At 40.8% G+C, this 25,635-nt stretch overlaps 4 protein-coding genes across 6 annotated transcripts; 2 read left to right on the top strand and 2 right to left on the bottom strand.

The window, feature by feature from the left end:
- Window positions 1–1,531: 1,531 nt before the first annotated feature.
- On the bottom strand, window positions 1,532–3,861 carry LOC120103897 (inactive DNA gyrase subunit B3-like). Its single transcript, XM_089925146.1, has 2 exons — window positions 2,339–3,861; window positions 1,532–1,950 (listed from the first exon to the last, which is right to left on the bottom strand). The coding sequence occupies exons 1-2, from the start codon at window positions 2,668–2,670 to the stop codon at window positions 1,923–1,925; spliced, it is 360 nt and encodes a 119-aa protein (XP_089781272.1). The 5' UTR covers window positions 2,671–3,861; the 3' UTR covers window positions 1,532–1,922.
- A 453-nt stretch (window positions 3,862–4,314) lies between these two features.
- Window positions 4,315–7,238, bottom strand: LOC103704060 (protein NRT1/ PTR FAMILY 8.1). Its single transcript, XM_089925145.1, is given in 6 exon segments — window positions 4,315–4,348; window positions 4,350–4,391; window positions 4,393–4,850; window positions 4,932–5,149; window positions 5,257–5,418; window positions 7,098–7,238. Coding segments are annotated over 5 exon segments (849 nt in total). The 5' UTR covers window positions 5,369–5,418; window positions 7,098–7,238; the 3' UTR covers window positions 4,315–4,329.
- Window positions 7,239–15,041: 7,803 nt separating this feature from the next.
- Window positions 15,042–17,973, top strand: LOC120110323 (laccase-22). Its single transcript, XM_039125113.3, has 6 exons — window positions 15,042–15,191; window positions 15,664–15,815; window positions 15,922–16,166; window positions 16,286–16,417; window positions 16,526–17,443; window positions 17,540–17,973. The coding sequence occupies exons 1-6, from the start codon at window positions 15,105–15,107 to the stop codon at window positions 17,668–17,670; spliced, it is 1,665 nt and encodes a 554-aa protein (XP_038981041.2). The 5' UTR covers window positions 15,042–15,104; the 3' UTR covers window positions 17,671–17,973.
- A 4,931-nt stretch (window positions 17,974–22,904) lies between these two features.
- On the top strand, window positions 22,905–25,635 carry LOC103704058 (transcription factor DIVARICATA). Of its 3 annotated transcripts, none has more exons than XM_039125115.3 (3): window positions 22,918–23,362; window positions 23,524–24,128; window positions 24,449–25,635. In XM_039125115.3, exons 2-3 carry the CDS (start codon window positions 23,701–23,703, stop codon window positions 24,924–24,926), a joined length of 906 nt encoding a protein of 301 aa, XP_038981043.3. In that variant the 5' UTR covers window positions 22,918–23,362; window positions 23,524–23,700; the 3' UTR covers window positions 24,927–25,635. The 3 variants fall into 3 exon arrangements, with proteins under 3 accessions (XP_089781273.1, XP_038981043.3, XP_008785421.3); XM_008787199.6 differs by having other exon boundaries at window positions 22,919–24,128; window positions 24,449–24,786; window positions 25,253–25,635; XM_089925147.1 differs by having other exon boundaries at window positions 22,905–24,128.

Here is a 25,635-nt window from a genome sequence, read left to right on the forward strand (position 1 = left end):
TGGCCGAGAAAAGCCAAAGCCGGAGAAATGCAGGTAATGGTAGGACACAGCTTAGATGCATAAACAGGAAACGGAATGCTAAAACGGCATACCATGCGATTCGTGAGAGACTCAAATCCCGGTGGGGCGGGCGCCCCTTCTTTCTTTCCCTCGAGCAAATTCGACCGAGACGAAGGCTCGCCCCCGCTCACAAAGCAACTCCGCTCTTGGATTAGCAACTCTAATGAAACGCTGGATCGAGTAATGATGCCCGACTTAAAAAAGGTCCCCACATCCTGACAGCATTCTTGCCGCAAATGCCCAAAAGTAACAATAAACAATTATTTAATCTATACAGTACAGATCCCATTACAGGGGAATCCCGATGAAGGAATGCGTCGTTCGGCTGGCTGTGAGAAGGGGACAAAGCATGGAAGAAGCCCGAGCAAAAGGACAATTCCTCGGCTAAACCTCCTCGGGGATTCACGGTTTGCCAAGGAAATCTTCGGCTTTGGCACCGCAAATGGCCGGAGGGACTGCATTATTATTCAGGGCATGCCTTGGAGTTCACGAAGGGGCCCATGGTATGAGAATTTTACGATAAAGTGGGGATTGGATTGCATGGAAATCATCGCTCCTAGTGTTTAAAGGTTATTCCAAGTGGGGAAGCCCTGCATTTATTGCTTCTCTGTGATGGAGAAGCGGTGGTGTTGTCCAGCGAACTACATATATTCCCTGGCAAAGGGAGCACGAGAAAGTAGAAGCTGCTCGCGAGATAAAAAGGTGCCATCTTTTCTTTGCCGCTCAATCCTTGTGATTTGATCCTATGATCGTGGCTTTACGTCGAAGCATCATCACACCCTTTCCCAAAACACCCTAATTCAGTCGGCCAGGCCTTTGCTGCTTGCCTAGCTTTGTGCAGTATGAACCATCCTGTACAGGGGGTGCACGCTGCTCGGATGGGTTCAGAATAAAGGCTAACCCAGAACCAAAATCCTTAACCAACTCTATCTGGTTCTCGATTTCTGGAACCAAGATTGAAGCACCTCATGCAGGAAACGAACCAAACAAGAGCCCAACCCAACCAAGATTAAAATTAGTCAAACAAGCCCACAAAGAACAAACGATGGACAATGCAGACCAACAAATTATCCATCCATCCAACAATACCATGCAGCAACAAAATTAAAGAAATGTTAAATCATGGACATTTAGCACGTCGCACCAATCATTCCACCCCAATTCATGGCGAAGGGATTAGTTAGAATTTATGGCGAAGGGATGCTGGTAGAAGCATGACTAACATTATCCAACAATCTGTGTAAGGTGAATTAAAAGTAGAAATCCAGAAGTCGATGCACACTGCACACCGTTAGGGCTTAAAAAAATGGAGAAAATTAAACATGAAGCAAGATGCTAAGAACATGTACAACTAGTTTGGTTAGGCGAATTAAAATAGAGATATAGTGCTACAGGACTGCATGAATGATGCAGACATGTGGAACTTCAAGAAAATCTCAGAAAGTAACTGTAAAATCTGGCATTTCTAAAGTTGCTATGAAGGGGCCAAAATGATATTACTCCAGCAAAAACCAATTGTGACGCCAAATATCCAAAATTGTGAAACACAGTGTGTGATACCTCTTTTTACAGTTATGCTGTGCATTTGAAAAAATCAAATTATTAAAAATATCCCCAGACAGTTACCGACTCAACAAGGTTCCCATCAGTTTTTCCCAATCTGTTTTAACTGTTGAGGATCATCTACCTAAGTAGCTCTTTGTTTGAACCTTACCGGTTATGAACCTTCAAAAATGAGCAAAATTGGACCCATCTGGAATCTCTTAATCGCCAAGCCAAGAAACACAAAGAATGTCTGATTTCAGAGTAGCCTACATGCTGAAGCACCACTACAGCATGCCCATATGGCGGACAATATGCCTTCAACGTTTCTTCTTTGAATTTTTAGACCTGAAAGAGAACGCCAAGAAATAACATGTGAGAAGCATAATACTCCTTGACTGGGTTAGAACTTCTAAAGACAATACTATCTCTTCTTGTAATCTGAAAAATCATAATGAAATGCAGTATATCTTTCTAATTTTAAGAAACGCTTGCCGTCTCAAGTTTTAACTAGAATACATGCAAGCCACTATTAATCATACATAAATCAGGCACTTATCCCACCTATGGCCCAACATGTTTCACTTTAAGAATGCAACATATCACATTTTAAAAGTGTGATTGCTCATAATATAGTTGATAGAAATTGCACTCTATAACTTAAAACAAGACTTTGGCATGATATTCAGGTCAGGAGCATAGAGCGCATCTAAGAAGTTTCATATGCTATCAATACCTTCGAGAAGACCTGGAGGGTGAGGCCTGAAGAGCTTTGCCCTTCTTGTCATCATTGTCATCAGCATTTTTGTTGGCATCATTGTTATTGCCATCATCGTCATCTTCCTCAGAGTTGACCTCTGCAGATGGCAAGCTGCTCTGGTAGCTCATCCGTCTTGGAATAAAGACATTGAAGTAATACCTCACCAAATCTTGTCTGCTCTTGGACGTGAAACATTTCTCGGCGAGTTTCCAGAAAGTCATGCAATATGACTCAGGATTCAGTCTTTCAAGAGGGTCAATCGACATCTGCTCCCCATGTGTCCACAACTTGGAAACGTCTTCACCCATTCCATCAAATTCCCAACTGAAGAAAGCTTGACCCAAGTCAGACTGGAGTTGAAGTCTTGCAGAACTTACATGAGACCTAATGCAGGCTATAGATCCTGGAGAGGCACAAGCACATGAGTCTGGCCTGCCTTTCCCAATCGTCACCTCACTTGTTCTTCTATCATCACTTTCTAATGGCCAGACTCTGGTACCCAACCACCTTGAATCATCCAAATCTTCGTTGTCCTCAGAAAAATCTTTCACACTGGGTAGGCCTGTCCACTCTAGAACATCAGCCTGAAAGGAGGCACCACTCTGAATTTTGACTAGGTAAGGAGTCAACAATTCAGAAATATTGTTTCTTTCTATAGGAAACTGCAAATTATATCTTACTGACTTTCTTTTTCTTTTTCCTTTTTCAAATTATCAAACTGAAGTGTGTCCAAACAATGAAACAATAAATCTTCCATGTTTGAATTTGATTTGTTTTTTGCCATTCCACTCAATATATTTCCATCCTAAACTGGTTTTTCTGCTAGAAAATTACATTCTTCTAAAACTTCCAGGGAAAAAAATCCTGGCATGAAAAAAAGGTACCTGCATCAGTTGTATTATTGTGCATACTCCTTGCTCTCTGAATTTTGACTAGGTAAGGAGTCAACAATTCAGAAATATTGTTTTTTCTATAGGAAAATGCAAATTATATCTTACTGAGTTTCTTTTTCTTTTCCTTTTTCAAATTATCAAACTGAAGTGTGTCCAAACAATGAAACAATAAATCTTCCATGTTTGAATTTGATTTGTTTTTTGCCATTCCACTCAATATATTTCCATCCTAAACTGGTTTTTCTGCTAGAAAATTACATTCTTCTAAAACTTCCAGGGAAAAAAATCCTGGCATGAAAAAAAGGTACATGCATCAGTTGTATTATTGTGCATACTCTTTGCTCTCTGAATTTTGACTAGGTAAGGAGTCAACAATTCAGAAATATTGTTTCTTTCTATAGGAAAATGCAAATTATATCTTACTGAGTTTCTTTTTCTTTTTCCTTTTTCAAATTATCAAACTGAAGTGTGTCCAAACAATGAAACAATAAATCTTCCATGTGTGAATTTGATGATGATCGATGCAGAAAATGATTTTATTAACCTAGTCTCACATAAAATACAAGAGTCATCAAACTCAAAAGACCAAATGCGACACTACCCCAAATAAGCCCAATCTATGCCTTAAATAGAAATGCAATTATGACCAATCTCATCATAACCAAGAAATTAAGTAATGACTGTGCTTTTGTCATTCAAAAAGTCATCAAAAATGTATGTTAAAGAGTCTAATGCGAACCAGCTTTCCAACTACCCCAGAAAAGAAGGAAATATTTATGTGTAATAAGTAAATGGAGATAGATTGGAAAATCTAGAAGCCTGGAAAGAAAAAAGAATTTTACTCATAAGAAATTATTTGATAATTGCCTTGATAGAGGACGCAACCCTTAATTGGAAGGACTGCCAAGAAGAATTCACAAAGCCAAACCCAAGGAGATAGGAGGGATCCTAAGTCAAAAGGATGGATGCAGCACTTGTAAATGTGGCTAACCTACATAGGATGTAAGAAATCCACAATAAATAGGCTTGTTTCAGTAAACTTACTTAAACTGGTCCGTGTGCTCAAGCTTACGGCTACCTTGTATCACAGATTCCTTCTCTGAAATCTCATACAGTGAAGATTTGTCATGGGGTAGGTTCACTCCATATTTCCTAAAAGATGCCACAACAACCTGGGCAATGCGTGTAAGGGGGCTTCCTCCAGGTTTCTGGTGTCTGTATAATGCTGTGCCCAAGAAGAAGCTCACAACCGCAATAGCCATTACCACTGCTGGGATTCCAAAGCCCCAGCCCCATCCTACATTGTTTTGTATCCAGACCAGCACTGAGGAAGCAACCAGGGCCCCAATGTTGATTGAGAAGTAGAACCAATTGAAAAAGGAGCTCTTTCTTTTCTTCTCAGATTCATCTGATTCATCAAATTGGTCAGCCCCAAAGGAGGAGACACAGGGCTTGATTCCTCCAGTACCTAATGCAATGAGATAGAGTGCTATAAAGACCACCGCAGTCTGAGCATTTGTTGGATCGCAGACACCATTATCGCAAGAAGGTTTCAGCCCTTTGACAGATGATGTCATAGTCAATAATGTCAAACCCTGCAATCAAGGTAGAAGATCAGTTTTTATGTTTGAGGGTTCAAGTGAAGAATAGATTGGAGGGTTCTTCAACTTTCTTACACTGATATAAACTATCATGAAACTGGCAATCGTCCAATATCGTCCAAGGTAGGCATCGGCCAAAAAAGCCCCAAGCAAAGGCATGATATAGCATGTGCCTGACCAGTTAGTGACATTATTTGCTGCTGTAGTATTGTTTTGGTGGAGACGGTCCTTCATGTAGTTTACCAGATTGGTGCTCATCCCATAATATGCCAATCTTTCACAGCATTCATTTGCTGCAAAGTGATAAAAAAACAATGGTATTTAGATGATGATGTGAAAGAGAAAAGGAACATAAAATAAGTTATCTTTATAATACATGGCACAAGGACTTAAGATATACCAAGAATGTAGGGGCACGCCCTCCAATTCCCAGTATCCTTCTTCACAGCAGGGTTTCCACGAATATCTGTCGTCCCATCTTTTGTGTACTTATCTTCAGCTGCGTCCCTCATGGTTTTGGCAGTTCAGATATTACCTAGAGTGGTTTTTCTCACTATTTCACCTACAATTTCAGCATCCATTATGTCAACGTAGTAAAGAACCAAGTGAGCCTACATGGAAATTGCATTAAAACCACAGTGGTCGCATAACAAAAAACAAACAAGATTAGCATAGCATGATTTATCAATAAACTACAAAAAGTGCAAAACACTCGAGTAAATAAAACAGAAACAACAACTATTTGGTGTCCGAGAAAATTAGAGTTTTTCTGTGGCTTGCACTAAGGAATAAACTCCACACAGGCAAAATTTTAGCAGAGAACGGTTGGACTGGTAATATCGGATGTTCTTTATGCGGTAATAGCACTGAGTCGGTTAATCACTTGTTCATGAGGTGTCCATTCTCTAAAAGCATTTGGTCCACCATAACCCAGTTGACTTTAAGGGGGTGGCCAGCGAACCTTCATGAATTATGGACACAATGGAAAGTCAGACATCGACAAAGATTGGGTGGAAGAGCAGGCAATCAGCTTCTTGCAGCTGTTTGTAAGGAGATATGGAGAGAAAGGAATGAGAAAATTCTTCTTCGAAGAAACCGATCCATTTATCCAGGTAATCTACACATTCTGTGGCTGGGACTGTTTATGTACAGGAAAAACAGCCGAGACACCAGCAACAGTTGAGGAATCTAGTCTTCCCCTGTACATTCTTCTGTTCTTCTCTCTGTTTGTAAATATCTGATTCCTTTAAATAAAATTGGCGTGTCGCTGCTGGCTGCTTCCTTTTCCAATTAAAAAAAACCAAACAACTATTTGATGTCTTAACAGTTTTGTCAGTGAGGATTCTAAAATTCTAGAAATTGTAATGAGTCATTAGGCTAACAGTTAATGGTTTCCAAATGTGAAAAGTGTATTTGCTACATTCTTAAGTATGAAGCATCAGTTTGTATCATCTTCTAATAGGCTGGTACATGCATATGTTAACGCAAAGAAAACTTCTGATATACGGAATATCAATAATAAATTGATTGTTGACAAAGGCATTATTTCAGTAATTTCCGAATTGTTAAGGGATAGAACTGTGCATTCATAAAACTGTAACAAGGCTAATTTCATGAGGAAACTATGCTACTTATGCCTGCATTAAATCACAAGCAAAAGTTCTGAAATCAATGAACACGGATCCATATATACCCAGCAGAAGGATGTAACTCAAGGAATAAAAACTTTATAGCCGTCGGTAAGACTGAATTACGTCAAGAGATTTTCAAAGAAACTCTATATTTTGATTGCCATTAAATCCATAAAACGAAAACAACTAATTTTCTTTGATGAAAGGCTACACCGCAAATCGTTATTTAAATTGCTGGCCTAAAGCAGAGGGGTTGAACTGCCGAACCTATTTTTACAAGAAAAAACCTATCGTAGCAAGCTGGTAATCGAAGTAATGGAAACTTAATGAGATTGCAGCAAAGTAAAGGTAGCCTATGAACTGGTGCATGGCAAAGAATCACAGATCATACGCAGTCCAAAGTTTTTAATTTTACGGAAAACCAAATCAAGACGAACAAAGAATTAACATATGAGAAAAAGCTGACCACCTCCTTCCAAAAGGGGAAAAAATATCCTGAAATCAAGATATCAAGGCAAGAAATAAACGACGCAAGACGAAGATGCATAACACCGAAAAAAATACCAAGCGACTTTGAAGGAGGATAGAACAAGTTTATGTCCAAACTTACCTCCCTGAAGAAATTAAGAACTAACTCGAGATCAGATCAAATCGCTCTGTTGATATGCGCTGATATATTATCAGGGATCTCGTGGATAAGATTCCGGGGTGGGGAAGATTTTTTTGTTTTTATTTCGGAACTAACAATACTGGGAAGGAAGAGCTGGGACCGCGCATTCCCACTAACGAGTCCTTTTATCAAGGAGCGCGTGGTGAAGCGGTAGGTAGGCACAGGGAATAGGGATCCGTCGCGCGAGGAGAGGACTCATGGATTCGATGAATCCTGGGAAAAAGGCGGTTGTAACTGTATATTCTAATTTAGCAAGGAATACGGTTCGATTCCCCGGAGGATTACGACTCCGGAAGGAATCGTGGGCCAGCTGAACACCAAATTGCCGATTTTCTACGCGAGCCAGCCAAGAAAATGCAACCCCCGAGGAACCTGGGTTTCGATTTGGGTAGGTGATTTGTCCCAGCGGAGAGCCCAATGGCCGTCCATGTACCCAAAAAAACTGACGGGGGCTAAATTGGCGTTGTGGCCACAATGTTATCAGGCTGCGTATTGGGCCTCGTTCTCTACTTCCAGCCCATGATGGGTAGGCGCTAGGAGATCTGCCTTCCTCTCCCGAGAAGCGTGGACGCGAGCAAGACCCACACGTGACGCGACGGAAGCAAAGTCCAAGGGAAAACCGAGGGCTGGGCTTAGAATTATTATTATTATTATTATTATTAAACCTGAAATCTCATCTCCGTTGTCGTATAATATTCAACGGGCCATCCGGATCATGATGAAATAAAATAATGGGCAAAAGGTGCGAATAAGACCGCAGAAAAGTATGCAAAAGAAAGCAGGAAGAGGACAAAAGTACGCCAACATCAGATATTTAGTCCTTCCAAAATCATTAGCGAACAAAACGCTCTGATGAATAATGATCTTGAAGAATGATGAAAAAGGGGTTCGATTCCCAAATCAAGAAGAGAATACTGTAAAATTCTTAAAGGATAATATAGAAAACCAGAACGAAAGTTTCTAATGTAAATGCAATTCCACACACAAACACACACACACACACACACACACACACACAAAAAAAAAGTGAACAAAATCAAACCTGGAGCGCAAGAGCTGCATGCTGCAAAGCAAGAGGGAGGAGGCTTTCTACAGCTTACCTTTCAAAGGATCACCACTGGCGAAACAGAATCGGAGAGAACACTACTTTTCCCTACTGCTCCCCTACGCGAATATGCGGATGCAAAGAGGAGCGATCAGGACATATCAAGGCCGAAAGGTGATGCCTGTGAAGCGGAATGGAAACTATTAGCTGTCCAGTTACTAAATTTATTCCAAATCTTCCTGACAATAGAACCTTCAAGGCTCGTTACGATTCGAAAGGGCCGACCGCAGCCTCCAATTACTCTCCTGATTTGGAAACAAAGGGCAAAATGACGCTAGAAAAAAAAGGAAATAGAAGCCATAGGAAAGTAAAGCTGGAAAGTATGCATAAATTTTTTTTGAGAGAGAAAAATTCAAATCCCCTACCAGATTCAGAATTCCCACATCCTCCCATGAGAGCGAATTCCTTCGCATCCGCTCGAGCCTTCTCCCTTCCTTCCCCCAGAGCTGATATGGTAACGCGTAATCGAGCCAAAAGTCCAAAACGCCACTGCGTCTATCCTAAAATTATATAGAGTCTCTAACCAGACCGGTGACTTGTTACTTCACTCTATGTGCGGGTATCGTGCCTGCTGGCTTCTGGTTCTGGGGCCCGGTCGACTCTCGGAGATTCTCTTGGTTTGAGATGAAAAACCAACGGAACCGATAGCGGCTGGCAACGGGATGGCGGAAGGGAGGGGACGCTGACGTCGACTGTCTATCGCTGAACACGCGGCTCAATGCAACGTAGCGACAGCGATAGATGCGGCAGGGCCGGTTCCGGTAGAGCTTCGAGCAGCTTATAATAATTTATCTTATACGAGATAGATATTTAGTGCCGAGCAAATATATCTCAAGAGAAATTATTTTTAGTGATCGATTGGATCTAGAAAGTAGATAGATATAATTATGGTCATCCTCTCATCCGATATATGCGTAGACTGACTCAGAAGATGAGCGATATTTAGGCAGCATATGTGTTCAAAAAGACGAATAGGACAACAGACTGGATCGACTTCCTTGTCGTCCGGAACTCCGAGAAGATTTTTTGGACATCCGCAGTAGACTTTTTTTTTTTTTTTGTTCTTTTTACTTTCTAATTTGGCAGGGTGTAAATTACTATTTTAAAAAAAAGAGATAAAAAGAAAAAAAAAAAGAAGAAGAAAGAGTACTCACGTCACCATGAAAGCAATCTTTTTCCCATCCTTATTACACGTCTAACATTAACATGAGTACCAAAAACGTTCTAATCGCCATTGTAACGCTTATAACACTGACAATTGAAATCTTGGTTTCGGGGAAAAAAAATTACAAAGCACTTGGCCAGGTCATGGACCCATCCCATATCGTCCCACTTCTTGCGTTCACGGGGGACAAACACCGGACCATGACTAGTTTTGAGCTTTCCCGGAATGTGGATCGGAGTGCCGGCGCTTTTATCTTTTGGTTCAAAATAATACTATTTTGGCTTCGTTTGTTTAGAGCATTTCAAAATTTGTTGTATTTTATTTTTTTTAATATATTTATACTAGGATACAGAAAGGTGGAGGAAACTCCTCGGAAGCAATCAAAACAATCATCTAGACCTAACTCCACGGTGCCTGAGTCCCCACCTGAAGATGCTGATGAAACTTTCGAGAAAATAAAAGGAGACGGGGCTCATCCCCAATGCAGTTGCCATGCTTGATGGGCTCTGCAAAAATGGATGGGTTCAAGAAGCAATGAAGCTATTTGGGTTAACGCGCGAGAGGTGAACAGTGCCTGATGTTGTGACTTATGCAACGGTTGGGGAGGGGTTCTGCAAAGCAGCAAAGTTTGACGACGATCGTGCCAAATGCCTTTATCTATGCAGTTCTGATTCAAGGCTTGTGCAAAGAGGGGAAATTGGAGGATTCTGTCGAGTTCTTCATTATTGGAGATGTGGGATGTTGCCGCTAGAATCGAACTGTACTTGGAGCTAAGATCAGTAAGTGTATCGATTTGAGCTCTAGAGTTGGTGGAAGCGTTTTGTGGCAAATAAACTTGAGCTCGGGCATAATAACCTCAAGTAAATCTCAAAATAGGAAAGAAAGTTTTCTTGCAGGAGACCCTCCAATACTTAAATTAGTTGGATTTTTTAGAAAAATAGTAAATGGTTTAAGAGGGAGTCAAAATATTAGGAGAGAGAATGGAGAAAAGAATATACCTAATGGTCCTTCATTTCTCCTCTTACATAGAGAGGGTCGGTGTCCTCTTATATAGCAGCTGCCTAGTCAGGCACATGGTAACAATCGTTCCGATTGTGCCGAGGTCGTGGCTACGTCCTTCATAGACATTCACTATCTTTAAAATAATGGACTTAAGTAGGAAACACATGGCTTTTCCCTATTGCTCAGTTTGGCTAGGATGGTATTTCAGCTAACTCTAACGTAGAACACGTCGGCAATACCAAGTTTAGGTACCTTGACCAAGATCAAGACCAGGTCGATGACTATATACCACATCATGAGATATTTACCAATCGTGACAACCTTAACCGATTTGGTTGATAGGTATTGCAGGTGGTGGGGCGTTGGGAGCTTGGTGAGAATGAGAACTTTTGAGGGAGAGAGGTTTTGCTATGGATGAGAAAGCTGTTAGGGAGCATTTGGATAGGAAAGCCTCATTCTCGCTAAATTCTAATGGTTTGGGAGGCCATCTTTGGAAATAAGAACTTGCATTATAGAGGAGAGGCGGTGGGGAGGAGGAAGAGCGCTCTTTTGTTAGAATTTCGCTAGGAGAACCATGTCAGCTTCCATTTGTCTCAAAAAGAAAAAGGAGAAAGAGTCCATATTAGACAACTACTCCATATCAACTCATAAGCAGGCACATACGATGAGCTATATCTAAATTGGAAAAAGGGTGGACTATATTATAGCAATATGCAAAATACGGGATTGATATTGCAGTAGTAAAAAATATAGAATAGTATCTGTAATTCTATGTGGAATATGAGGTGGTATTTTTTTTTTAAGTCTTTTCTTTTATAGGGATTCCTGGGCCATGAAAGAATTTTGGTGTCCGGTCAGCGCTTAAGCCTTTTAAAAGGGCTTCAGCTTCAAATTGAGCGACACTCTTCCATTCAGTCGGATATGGGACACTGAAGAGAACGTAGTGTTCCTATGAAGCGGTGGGACGGTGACGGAAATTGATTATACTGACCAGTCAAACCCAGTGCTTTAAAAAATGGAAGCATTGAAATCCGATCATTAATATTGGAAGTCCGTTGAGTTGTAGCCTTGGATCGCCGTGTGAGGCAGTGGTGGGAGAATGCGACGAAGGATGCCTTGTTTGCTGTGCCGACAGTCACAGGCAGAGGATGAGGAAGAGTCACGACTAACGAGGAAGGTGAGACGGCCAAAAAAAAAAAAAAGTGTAGGACTTAACTGATAGGAAGTCAAACTGGTTTGAAAATCTCTCCCACTCTATCGTTGAGCCTAACTCGACGCTGGTTGTGATCGGACTAAACCGATCTCTTATATTTATTTCCAGTTTTCGGACGATTATTTTTTGAGTGGAAGTTTTTGGACGATAATGAAGGCATGGAGCCAGTGATCAGATTAGGACTAACGAATGACCTATGCATGTGATCTAGTTTTCTTATTTTTCTTTTTCTTCCCACGATTCTTAAAATACAATATAAAAATATAAGATTTTTTATATATACACACTTCAAAATATACAAAATTATATAAATATTCTCATAGAATTACTATTTGCGTGTGTACTCCTATAAAATACTTATTTTTTTATATATGTACCAATACCATTTAACATCGTTAAAAAATAAATAATTTAAATTTAAAATGACCAAAATATCCTTATATGTAGACGCGCATAAAAAAAATATAAGGATATACATGCAAATAGCAATTTTGCAAAAGTATTCATTCAATTACGCATATTTAGAAAGGTATATACTTGAAAAAATCTAATAAAAAATGATCAAAATTTAATAAAGACAATTTAGTTGTTCTTAATAAAAGAAGATGGCAAAAAGAAAAATAATATTATCGTGTCATATGATATCATATTAATATCAACTCTTATAAAATAGATCATGTCGCTTTTATAAAATTCTCGTCTGAAAATCAAACAACAACTCAACATATTTTACTAATTTAATTACTAAAACATATTTTACTAATTTAAGTATATATATTTAATTTAAATTTGATACGCAAAAAATTGACAATGTGGCCCAATCTTTTTTTGATTTGTTGATCCAATTGAGTCATAAAGCTTCTATTTTAGTTGTGTACAATGGATACAATAGATTTATAGAATAGTTATTGTGATCCAAATATGTAGCAATGATAGATATCACATCGCTAATGCCGGATGCTTCCATTGACTAATCTATTGGAAAAAATAAATAAGTAAATAGTTGATTGCGGCACGTGGAGATGCATGATTTCGAATTAGATTGCTCATCATCGTATTTTTGTAATAATCCTGTTAGCCCCTATCAAACGATAGAGGTGGAGTGTTGGAACGATGAAGCTGCCTATCTTCTAATTGGTTTTCTTAGTTCATAATTAAAAAATAAAAATAAAAAATAATACCAAAAACATATTTAATATTATTTTTTATTTTTAAAAATATTTTATTTTTTTATAGAATTGAAAGTAAGAAATTCTTACTTTTAGTATTTTTATAAACAAGAAACTTATTTTTCACTACCATTACTAATATCGCCTCCACCATTACCATCTTGCATTAACACCATCACAGCCATCACCTCTGCCACCATTGCTATTACCATCGCATCATCATATTCACTATTGCCACCATTGCTCCACTTACCGCATCATTGGCACCTCTATCTCATTTTGTTGTATTATTGTCGACTCTGCAGCTTCACCGATATCCCAACCACTATCACCGTGCCATTGTAGCAATCGTCGCCACATCCATGATACTACTACTACCCCCATAGCCAACACCATCTTTGTCTTTGTTGTCTTTAACACTACTAGCAGTTCCACTGCCACCACCATCATATTTATGTTTCTAAAAATAATAGATTATATCAACACGTCCATAGTTAAAATTTTCAAAAAAGATGAATATAATTTTTCTGATTTTAAAATATAAAAATTGAAAGTGGCACAAACGGCATTTTAGAATTTTATTTTGCTCTAAAGATAAATGGGTCCACCATGTAAGTGTGGAAACTTGTTTATTTATGTGTCACTGTATCAAGCCACTGCTGAGCTAGAGATTTTAGCATGGCACCCTTGTCTTGCCTGGAATCGAACGCAATGCGCTCGGATTCCTTCTAGTTTCGACGTCAGTCTTTATTTAAAAATGTTACATTTGAGAGCACTTGCTCCCTGAAAATTCACCAAGCAGTGCATTGCTATATATCTTACCAACATCTTTTCATAGAAAAAAACACTATTATTGTCATTTAAGGTTATCTAATATTATAATCGATGAACTAAAGAGGGACGTATCGTTGTGTTTCATATAGGGACAATGTAATAGTTCTCTGGTCGGTGTGAAAACACCAAATTGAGATTTTGTTTTATAGTCAACAACCAGCCAGCAGTCCGAGCATCCTAACAATTTCAATTGAGAAGCATGGATTTGCAAAGCGTGAGATCCAACAACCAGTTAGTTTTCTGTCAGTGGCGTCAATGGTTGAGGAGCTCTCACCACCGAGCTTTCACCAGATGGATAGCTTAGCTTCGAAACTAGCACGAAATCTCCCCCGTATACTTCGGATAGGCACATTTCAACCATATTTTATCGAGCAATGCATTGACGGCACAAAGCCATTAGAAACTCCCACAGGAAACATTCCGTCCGCAGCAAATTTTGTCACAAGTCGGCAGGCGGGGCCAGTGGGCATGCAATGCTTCACCTCTGAAATGAAAGTAAGTAGTGAGGAATATTAGTCCTCACATTTGCCATCGCATCATTGTATTCTTGTGGATAAGATAGCTCTATCTTGGTTGCGGTTGCTCGATTGATTGCTTGAATGGAAGAGCAGGCCGGGATATATTGATCCTTTCCACCCACGCGTTCAGCTACCGATCGAGAAGACGACACCGACCGGAAGGCAGCCACTAATTAACCAGGGATGACCTAATTGCTACCTCATGCTAGTGATACGTACCGGGTCGGTTCTTTCCATCCAAGTGCACCATCAAGCTAGCTAGGGAATAGATTTAAAGACAAGCCATCCCAAGACTCGTTTTACACGTGGAAAAAATTTCTATTTTGCTAGAATATGATGACGGAAATATGGTTTTTGTATGTTTGATTGGCCATATAAAAATGGCATACTGGCTTATATTTGATTGATCATTTATGTTTTTAAAAAAAAGATAAAATATCTATTATATTTTCAAAAAAAATGAAAAGATCTTACTTTATTTTATCTAAAAGATTGAAAATATTATATTATATTCCAATTTGCAGTCGGTAAAAATTAGACTTGTCGGTGTCTAATATAAATTTTTCTGTTGTTCATGTTTTTATTTTTTTATTTTTGCCACGAACTAATTGGGTTCCTAATATCAAAATTAACCATGTCTCGTGAATGCTAACTTGTTTACATGAATTGCTTCGACAGGAAGCCGATCTTTTAACCAATGGAAAGCGACATCACGCGCCAGCGAAGATACATACGAACTTTATGTGGGATTCAAGTAATCCCGAGGTAGTGTTTGGTTATTCCACCAAATCCTTGTCGATCAAGGTTCCCGGCCACCTAAAATTAAAAATGACCTGGCAGCTAGAATCCCCATCCTCTTATAAGGATGCGATGGCCGGTCCTTCGTATGCAAAGCGATTGTACCCCACACACACACACACAGAGAGAGAAGAACAGGGAAGATGTTGTCCTTTATCAGAGCCTTGGTGCTGGCGGCATGCTTGCTTCCAGTGCTCGTTGATGGGAGGACTCGACACTACAAGTTCAATGTAAGTAGTTGCCTTCCAAATCCAACCTCGGTCGCATTGTAAAGGTGCAGCCATGAAATTTGCTGACAATATGTCATGCTTCGTTGTTTCTGCATTAATAACTTCTCGATAGATCCCGACTGCGTCGCTGGTGGTGGAGAAGATGCACTATAATAATTGCATGCTTCGTTAACCTATGAGTATTACATACCCAAGTAAAACATTAAAATTAACTCTCTTTTTTTTAAAAAAAAGACTGTTATATCTAACAATGCCCATACTTTTTGAACTTTTTCTCTAATCTTTTACCTTTTGTGACGAAAGTCTTCCACATATTCTTATTCATGACCCCACATCTGTTTTCCATCTTTCTGAGGGGACGATCCATTATTTGGGCCGGTAGGTCAGCCCAACATCTGACCATATTCAAATGCTAATCATGGATCAGCTTTAAAACCAACGTTTTTAAACTACCACGACGGGCCTTATGCAGGTGGTGATGAAAAATGCGACCCGTCTCTGCTCCACCAAACCGATCGTGACCGTGAATGGCCGATTCCCAGGCCCGACCCTGTATGCTAGAGAAGGCGATAATGTGCTCGTCAAGGTTGTCAACCATGTCAAGTACAATGTTACCATCCATTGGTGAGTACTCTTCGTCCTCGTGGGGATCGAATCACAAAACGGCTCACTTAAGACAGATGATAAAAGATTTTCCGAACTAATGAGGCGTCGTAAATTGGGCCTGCAGGCACGGAGTGAGGCAGCTTCGGACAGGTTGGGCCGACGGGCCGGCCTACATCACTCAGTGCCCGATTCAGCCAGGCAACAGCTATGCGTACAACTTCACCATCACGGGCCAGAGGGGCACCCTCTTCTGGCATGCGCACATCCTATGGCTCAGGGTCACCGTTCACGGTGCTATCGTCATCTTGCCCAAGCTCCATGTTCCCTATCCCTTCCCCACTCCACATAAGGAGGAGGTCATCATCTTGGGTAAGTCGACACCTCGTATCGTTTACGAATTATGAATCCGATCCTCCCTGATAAAATTACAATTGGCAGAAAAGAGGTCAGTTTCCCACTAATAATGGTTTCCTTGCTGCAAACTCCAGGTGAATGGTGGAAGTCGGACACGGAAGCCGTCATCAACCAGGCTCTGAAATCCGGTCTCGCACCCAATGTCTCCGATGCTCACACGATCAACGGTCATCCAGGCCCTATGTCCGCTTGTCCTGCTTCCAAAGGTAGTATGCATGCTTGGGTTTTTTTTTTGTTCTTCCCGGAAGAAGGGATTCATTCATCAGTGGCAAATGCACCTTAAGCAGTTTAGTCTGATGTGGACCTCGTTGCAGGGTTCCAGCTAAAAGTGGACAGCGGCAGGACATACATGCTGCGAATCGTCAACGCTGCTCTCAATGAGGAACTCTTCTTCAGGGTGGCCGGCCACCAGATGACCGTCGTCGAGGTCGATGCCACCTACACCAAGCCCTTCAAGACCGACACCATACTCATCACCCCGGGCCAGACCACCAACGTCCTTCTCACCGCCGATCAGGGGGCCGGCAGGTACCTGGTCACCGCCTCCCCTTTCATGGACTCCCCGATCGCGGTGGACAACCAGACCGCCATGGCCGTCGTGCACTACACCAACACCGTGGCCGCCTCCGCCCTCACCGCCATCAAACCACCACCTCAGAATGCGACCCCTGTCGCCTCCAACTTCATCGATTCCCTCCGCAGCCTAAACTCCAAGCAGTATCCCGCCAGAGTGCCATCGACGGTGGACCACTCCCTTCTCTTCACCGTGGGTCTGGGCGTCAACCCGTGCCCGACGTGCGTTAATGGGAGCCGGGTCGTGGCCGACATGAACAACGTGAGCTTCACCATGCCGACCACCGCCATCCTCCAAGCTCATTATTTCAACGTAAGTGGGGTGTTCACCGACGACTTCCCGGGCAAGCCGCCGATAGCTTTCAACTACACCGGCAGCGGCCCCAGGAACCTGGGGACCATGACCGGGACTCGGGTCTATCGCCTTCCTTTCAATTCCACTGTGCAACTGGTTCTCCAGGACACGGGGATTATCGCACCGGAGAACCACCCCATCCATCTGCACGGCTTCAATTTCTTCGCGGTCGGAAGGGGTCTCGGGAATTATAATCCAAAGAGGTCTCCCTCCAAGTTCAATCTCGTCGATCCCGTTGAAAGGAACACCATCGGAGTCCCCTCTGGGGGATGGACTGCCATAAGATTCAGGGCGGATAACCCAGGTCTGTAAAATGTTCGCAAATCATCATGTTATATCAGTTAGTGAAGGAGTTTTCAGCCTGGATATATATAATTCTTATGCTTTGCCGTGGATGCAGGTGTTTGGTTCATGCATTGCCATTTGGAGGTGCACACAACGTGGGGGCTAAAGATGGCGTTTGTGGTGGACAACGGGAAAGGGCCGAACGAGTCTCTGCTACCGCCCCCGAAAGATCTTCCACCTTGTTAGGGACGGCCCAAGCCCACCTAATAAAAATCATGCTCTCTAATTTTCTCAAGCTAGGATCGGGGGAAGAGCCAATGTCCGGAAGAGGAGTCGTTCAGTTCCGTGAGAAAGAGGGGGGACGGGAATAGTCGTAGAGGTCCAAGGGTGAAATAATCTAGGACTCCTTTTTAATCTTGGAGTGCTTTTCTTTTTTCTTTTCCTTTTTTCTGGATTGATTGAATTATGTACGAATATAATTTGATCGTTGTTTGAATGCAATTGTCAACAATTTAAAGGATAATGAAAGACATTATTGACACTCATCAATGCGTAATCTTATGCTTCTTATGCGAAATCTACTTCAAACTTGGGATTATTACGAAAGAAGCATGTTTCCATGGAGATTTACGGCCTCGTGTCCAGATATATATCCTTATGTAATGATTCTAAGAAACACATCTATGCATCTTCTATCAGCAGAAAACCAAAACCATTTTGTAGCATGTTATAATTAGGTAAGTAAAAAATGCAATAAAATCCATATGAAAAATATGCTAAAAATGCAGCCTCTCCGGTTTGAGTTCAGAAATCCGGCACATGCAGTCGTGCGCCGAGAAGATGGCATGGCGGTCAAATGGGCTTTACCATCCTGTCGAACTTCCTGATGAATTTGATAGCGGAATAAGAGTTGCTTTTCTAATTTGTGGAGACGAGATATCTTGGTAATTAAGCTGATGGGTCAAAGCTCCGTTGACAAGTTTTATAATGCTGTCATCTTATGTCAGCTCGGACCATGTACTTTTGCAGCTGTCATGAGATTGGCTTTGCGACATGTATGATGGACTTGGCTTGTGGATCTCGGTGTAATGGCCGGTGTTCTAAAGTCAACTCCCGGGGCTACATACGTCATATAAAATGAAATAGCCGAACCACTTCCATGATCATGAGTCATCGACTTTAAAGCAGCATTTGGATGGGGAACGAGAGAGGGATAACTCCCCTATTCGCTCCCTTATCCAGCGGAACCATCCGTTAGACCCTGTGGAATAACCTATTCCCTTGTTACGATGCATAAGAAGATATTCCCGACACTTGAAGAATAAGTCTATTCCATATAAAAGGATGGAATAGATCATTTCCTCCCACATCATAAGCTAATTGCTATATTATCTCTCCATTTTTTTTCTTTCCACTGTTAGGTATACAAGAAAAAAGGGGAAGGTAATTTTGTCTTTGCGACAAAAATCAAAATTATCACGAATTCCAGAGCATATTAAATATAATCTATTCCCTCGCTTTATTCCCTGCAACTTAATGTCAAAAGGCACTTATCCTGCAGAATAAATCCACCCCTTTTTACAGTCAGTGCCCCAATAACTTTTTTCATCCTCTAAATCGAAAAAAAAAAGAACAACTATTTTGTTCTCTTCAATTTTATTCCGTGACTAGACGCAACCTAATAAATCAAACCATCCTGCACATCCACTATGGGCTTGGAGTGCTGAATCGCTGTCACAAAATGGATTCTTATGATTAACGGTACGCTAGTGGACTAGTTTGAACCCAAATTGCATCAGATCTCAAACTCAGTTCGTGCATTAGGGCGACAAATTGTTTCGGTGTCCACATCCCCATGAGTCCACTGGGCTTCCTCTGGAATATAGTTTTTTATATTGCGGGCCCACTCGTCGGCACGATTCTAAGATCCTTCTCTCATTACGCTAATAATAGTGGAAGGAAAGAAGAACATCATCTCTTGGTGTGAAGTGAAACAAATCGAGGAAAGCGAGCTGTTTCTATTGTTTCCCAACCAAGAAGGCTCTTAATTTGGTGAGTGCACCAAAAGTCCAACAAGCTTTTCGTGAACAAGAGGGTGTCTGTGTTTGAGTTTGCCTTTACCTTTGTCTGCGTTTATAAGAGTGGGGAGATGATGATGAGCTGGGCTTCATGGTTTTCTGATGATGGGGCAGCAACCCCACGCCCACCTTCCCCAAGTGGATCCCAACCCAATAACGAGAACAGGCTGGACCACCTCGAGTCCCCAGCCCCCCTCTAGTTGAATAGCTGGAGTGGTGGCCTCCTCCACTTAATGCACCCCCCACGGGCAAGGGGAATCTTCTCCTTTCCCCGTCTTATTGGATTAGATGTGATGGTACCTTAACTCCCAGCTTAATGGATGGAATGATGTCTGTATCCGACTCAATTAGTTTTTTTGAAACTCTGTTAATGGCAGCAGCTTAGAGGTGGCAAAGATCGGCATCACCAAAAAAAAAAAATAATAATAAGGTCAGAGATGGCGGCAAGGAACATTGATTTAACTACTAAAATGTGATCGATCTTAAGTGCGGAAACACGGCTAGCGGAGCGCGCTAAGTGCTAACCGCCCAGGGTGCCCTGCGGGGCGCGGTGTTGCCGCGGTCTTCGGTGCCTGTTGTTGATGACCGTCCATTTTTTTTGATGGCGACTGCAGCACTGAAATCCTGCACCGCAGGGGATTCGCGCTCGAACGTGACACTTTGGCCGTCCCCAGTGTGCGGAAAACCAAAGATTCTTTTCCATTTATGGAAACAAGGTAGGGCCCACTCCTGCCATTTTGCTGCATCACGCATATGGTTTCCTGACCGTTCGTTAACGAGAGGGTCGCTAAAGAACAACGAATTTAGAGACCACGGGCTTCACGCCCTTTAACCTATTCACCCGGGACCTCGCAATTACCGGTGGGGATGGGACGGGACGGCATTCAAATCGCCCAGTTCCTGTATTAAGTTCGATCTGGACGACCGGAGATTCATGATCAGAATCATTAAATGCGATCATCGCGGCTGGATCTCCGATCATCCGATGTATACTTCTATCGATACCTAGAATTGGAAAAATATGAACTCATAATGGTTACGGTTAGACCTACCATTCTACATATTAAATGGATTCTCTGACTCGAAAGCCACGCGGTGAACTTGCAAGTTGGGCGGATGCCATCGCGGGCCCTATTCAGATTATTATAACCAGTTTTCATAATTAATAAATAAATAAAACACCAACGGCCCTATAAAGATTTTTATGATTATAATTTAATAAATAAATAAATAAATAAATACGTTTTGTTTGGCATTTTGTTTCCTTTTCTCCATAAAAAAAAAAAAATCTGACCCAGTTTCATATACAGGTACAAATTTCCATAACCTTTCCTTTTCTTTGTTATAAGTAAATAAAGACCAAAGCAGAATGGCGGCCAATGGTGCCTGCAAAGGACACAAACTCATCTTTAGCAAAAAAAAAAAAAAAAAAAAGGACGCAAACTCATTAATGTTCTTGGTCATGGTTTTGACGCTTCCTTTCATTATTATGTACTTCACTAGCACATGACTATATTGTTAATCGTCTAATAATTCTGCTGTACACATGACTATAAAGATTTATTTTATATCAAATAAAACCCACCTTATTAAAATTAGGTTGGATTGAATACATAAAGAGATAGGGCAAATTGCCATATATATCTGCTGATCTTGTAAAAAATAGTTGGTCTGCGTGATATAAGTTCTCCTGTATTCATCATGTTTTTCCAAAGTGTTTGGGTTGATTTATTTGTTGAAGTTTTTTTTTTTTTTAAGGTAAAGATTGATTTGTTGAAGCTCATAGGCTCTCCTATAGCAAAACTTGTCCAGGTTGAACTCCACATGTTCGAACTATGGGGTTCTCAACTTTTCATGTTTGAGAGCATTGGGACGGGCTCCAACCAAATTAGGAACCCAAAAAATGGCGATTAATATTAAAATCATGATGTGGTGTCTACGTTTAGCTCAAAAAAAAAACAAAATTAAGGTGTTATCTTTCAACTAAAAAGACTTAATCATAAGACCAACGAGCTAAGCATGTGATCTTACCACCCTGAGAAATAAAAAAAATATCTTTTTATTGATTCTAGATTATATACCTGATGTTTTAATTCCATACATAAAAATTATTATATTGTAATCTCGAACTTACATATTTTGTTAGGTCAAAAATGTGCAATGGCATGGCTCTTTGCTCATGTAAATCTGAACCATTTGAATTCATAAAGCTTTTTTTTTTTTTTTGCAGTTATTGTATTTTGCAGGTGTTGAATTATATTTTAGGGCCCATAAGTGTATAAATATTTGGCACAACAATTCCAAATGCCACGTTACTTGCAAGAGATCCAATTATTTGTATGTTTCGAAACCACTTAATCTATATCCGCAATCATATTTTGTAATTTATGTATAATTGCCATGAATCCTTATGCTTGCATCTAATGCAGATTATATTTGAATATTTTAAATCTAAAAATCCTGAATTTATCTATTTATTCATACATTTTAGATTTTGAAAATTAAAACTTTCTTTCAAAGGTATTGATTGTTCAAATGAAAAAATTTAACATAAAAATTGTGATAAGAAAAGTTTGAATTGCAAAAATTACTAAAAGAAGTAAAAGAATTTAATTTCATTACTAAAGAAAGTTTTAGATATATATAAATAATTAATATTTGTAATAGTTATTATAATTTTAAAAATTATAAATATAATGATTGTAGGATATTTTATCCTTGTTCAAAATTGAATTCCAGCAATTGCAACATCTTTCAACTTAAAGGAGGTTAAGCATTTAAATTTTGAAATACTTTTTTTCATAATAGGTGACGTAGGCAAACTGCGAGGACCCGAGCCAAAACGTCCAAATCTTCTGAGCGATGCACGGAACAAACTTCGCTAATCCACTCTTCCGTCCTTCATTAAATTTTATCGAACAAAGGACAAACATAAGAGCTTTCATTAATGGACGCATCTTGTCATATTGGTGGGGAGGCCAAAAATAGGTGGGGAGAAGGGACAGTAGTGATGAGGAAGTGTGAAATGCTTGTCCAAGCGACAAAAAAAAAAAAAGAAAAAGTGGTGATTACTTGAGCCAATATAAAATAAAATTTTAAAAAAATTATATAATGTTGCATGATACTTCAATTTCTACAAATAATTTGCTCTCCAGCTCAGTTAATGGGAGAATTGTAGATGTGCTCAGTTAAACAATAATAATTGTTAGTTATAATTAGTCTAGTCATCCACGAAAAGGAAATTAGTTTGATCTTTCCAAAATAACATGAGACTGGATATTTATTTAACCGAAATAATATATAGTTAATCTTCGAAAGAAAGGAAATAATTTTTATCTTTCATAAAATAATATGAGGATTTGAGATTTATTTAACCAAAATAATATATACTCAGTCTTCGGAGCAAGCGGTTTGATGATCGTCCGCCAGTCTGCATGTAAAGAAACCGCGGGGAGAATCTGTGGATGAGTGGCCACAAACTCCTCGACGGCCCAATCGCAGCCTTCCTTCCCTCCTTTCCACTTTCTTTGTTTTTAGATCTCCAAACAAGATAAAAACAATAAAATAAAGAGACGGTGGAGAGGAATAGATCGGGGTTTGGATCCCTTCCTTCCTTGCATCCCCCACCCCTATTCTTTCCCCTTCTTTCCTTCTTTCTGCTCCCTTTATACATCCAAAGATTGCTCTTGCGCCTCCTTTTTTCGCTTCTTCTCCTCGGATTCACATCCAAAGTTGGGTCTATACCCTCTTGGCTACTCGATTGCTGCTGCTCTCTGGTCTTTTACCCTGATCGAATTCTCTCTGCTGGTGGGTGGTCCGGGGGTTTGCAGGGGTTTTGGGTTCGCGTTGTTCTTGAATAGGTACTCCGTGGGAGCTTTAGGTTCATGTTTTGGACTTGAAATTTTGGGTTTTTTGTCCTTGTAATCCATCGATGGTTGAGACTCTCTCCTTGTTTTCAGTAAAAGAAATGTTCTTGAATTGAGTATTCGATTGATTTCTGATCGAGGTCTATCCTTTGCAGAATTTGTTTATAGATTCTCTTTAGTTTCGGAAGGGTGGGTTATCTGTTCCGATTCCTTCGGGAAAAACTATAACTTTCCCCCGTTGCTTCCACTGGATCTGCCCTCTGTGTGCTCTGCTATCGGAGAATCCGTCCAAGGTTTGATTTTGAGTAGATAAACGATCAGAAGACCTGGAAATGGTGACGAACTCTTGGATGGAAGTTCTCACCCCAAGGGCCCCGTACTTCCCCAACTCAAGTTGGCTTCCCGGCCCGAAGAGGAGCGGGGCTTGGACCCAAGAGGAGAACAAGCGCTTCGAGGATGCCCTAGCGCGCTTCGACAGGGACACCCCCGACCGATGGGAGAGGGTGGCGGCCATGATCCCGGGGAAGTCGGTGCGGGATATCATCTCCCATTACAAGGACTTGGAGGACGACGTGAGCCACATAGAAGCTGGGCTGATCCCGTTTCCTGGCTACAGCTCTTCGTCTTTTACGTTGGATTGGGAGAACAGCCATGGGTATGAACGGTTGAAGCCATCCTACTGCGTCGGCGGGAAGAGGTCAGGAGGGAGGCCGGATCAGGAGAGGAAGAAAGGAGTCCCTTGGACTGAAGAGGAGCACAAGTAAACTCCCGTTTAAACCCCGTTTGTCATGGCATTTTAACATGATTGCATGTGTTTGAGAAGATTATACCATGTACATCATCATCTTTAATTATTATTTCTTTTTTTTTGGAAACTAAAATGATGTGATCTTGCAGATGCTGCCCTTGTTTTGATAATTTACTAATGTGCATTTAAGTATCCATCTATGTTTTGATCTGGATGCAGGAAGTAGTCCTTAAGAGGGACAATGGGATTTTTACGTTTGATGTTAGTTCTGATACTAGCTTAGTTTGTTTCTGGGATCATATTTGCTGATGGTGAAAAATTTTGCTTGGCAGGCTATTTCTACTGGGTCTCCAGAAATATGGGAAAGGGGATTGGAGAAACATATCACGCAATTTTGTCACCACCAGGACGCCTACCCAAGTGGCTAGCCATGCACAAAAGTATTTCATCAGGCTCAATTCAGGTGGAAAAGATAAGAGGAGGTCCAGCATCCATGACATCACGACAGTCAACTTGCTGAACAATGGGCCTCCTTCACCATCTCAGGCATCCATGCTTGCCAAGCGATCGAGTTCTGCTGCTACCACTGGAATCTCTGACCAGTTCTCGGTCATAGTCGATTCAAATCAGCCTAATGAAGCAGCTGCTGTCTTTAGCCCATCGGCACATGGTAATCCATTCATGCACCCACCTTATGAAATTACTTCATATGGGATGAAATTACCAGCTCAAAATTCTCAAAGAGGCATCCTTCAAGATTCAATGGTTGCAGACCATAGTATGCTATTTCAAATGCACCCTCATGGATAAGAAAATGGAGAATGTGCACTCCTGTAGACAATAATTGTCTATGGACATCTTTTGGGTGGGGAGTGGGGAGGGGATGGGGTTACTTGGATCATTAAATTCAGGCCTTTTGGGGCTGAAATGGAATGATAGAGTATGTATTTCCAATGCTGTCAATATGTCAATACTGTGATATTTTCGTAGATGGGCCTTATGATTTTTCTTTTTCTTCTTTGTATAATTTGCCATTCTAAGGTACAGAACTCAAGAATATAATGGCATCAAGACATTCACTTGATGTCGCATTGCCATCTGATAGTCTTAGCTTAGAATGCTCCATGCTCGTGTAGGTATCATACCCCTTATGAAGACTTCTCTTGGTTAAGTGCTTAGTTTCCAAGAGATCTGCATAGGAGTATTATGGCAGCCTTTCCTGTTCGGGTGCTGGCCAGAAGAAGCTAGCTTCAGATTCGTGGAGAATGTGCATACTTCATGGTACGATTGTTGAGGTACGAATTGGAGGCCTATGTCATGTTGCTTGCTTGTTGTCTCTCAGATGTTTTAAGCGGATCTGTATGTAAGCTGTTGTGGTATAAAGATAGACTGGAAAGTCCAGAGTCAAATGATTTAGCTGTCTATGTTAGTATTTCTTATTTCATCTGTCATATGTATTTGCAGCAGTCATGGCTTATTGACCTTTGTCACATTGTTATGTAGTTTGAGCTTTACGCGG

The sequence above is a fragment of the Phoenix dactylifera genome, chromosome 8 (genome assembly GCF_051530095.1).
Source record: "Phoenix dactylifera cultivar Ajwa chromosome 8, Ajwa_hap1_PhDact_Kaust_v1.1, whole genome shotgun sequence".
NCBI classification, from domain to species: Eukaryota; Viridiplantae; Streptophyta; class Magnoliopsida; order Arecales; family Arecaceae; genus Phoenix; species Phoenix dactylifera.

Excerpts from the sequence above, each read along its gene's own strand:
- LOC103704058 (XM_089925147.1), top strand. The coding sequence starts at position 23,701 with ATGGTGACGAACTCTTGGATGGAAGTTCTCACCCCAAGGGCCCCGTAC. Across the intron at positions 24,129-24,448 it reads TGGACTGAAGAGGAGCACAA|GCTATTTCTACTGGGTCTCC; the intron begins GTAAACTCCCGT and ends TTTGCTTGGCAG.
- LOC120110323 (XM_039125113.3), top strand. The coding sequence starts at position 15,105 with ATGTTGTCCTTTATCAGAGCCTTGGTGCTGGCGGCATGCTTGCTTCCA. Across the intron at positions 15,192-15,663 it reads CTCGACACTACAAGTTCAAT|GTGGTGATGAAAAATGCGAC; the intron begins GTAAGTAGTTGC and ends GGCCTTATGCAG. Across the intron at positions 17,444-17,539 it reads ATTCAGGGCGGATAACCCAG|GTGTTTGGTTCATGCATTGC; the intron begins GTCTGTAAAATG and ends CCGTGGATGCAG.
- LOC120103897 (XM_089925146.1), bottom strand. The coding sequence starts at position 2,670 with ATGGGTGAAGACGTTTCCAAGTTGTGGACACATGGGGAGCAGATGTCG. Across the intron at positions 1,951-2,338 it reads CCCTCCAGGTCTTCTCGAAG|GTCTAAAAATTCAAAGAAGA; the intron begins GTATTGATAGCA and ends GTTCTCTTTCAG.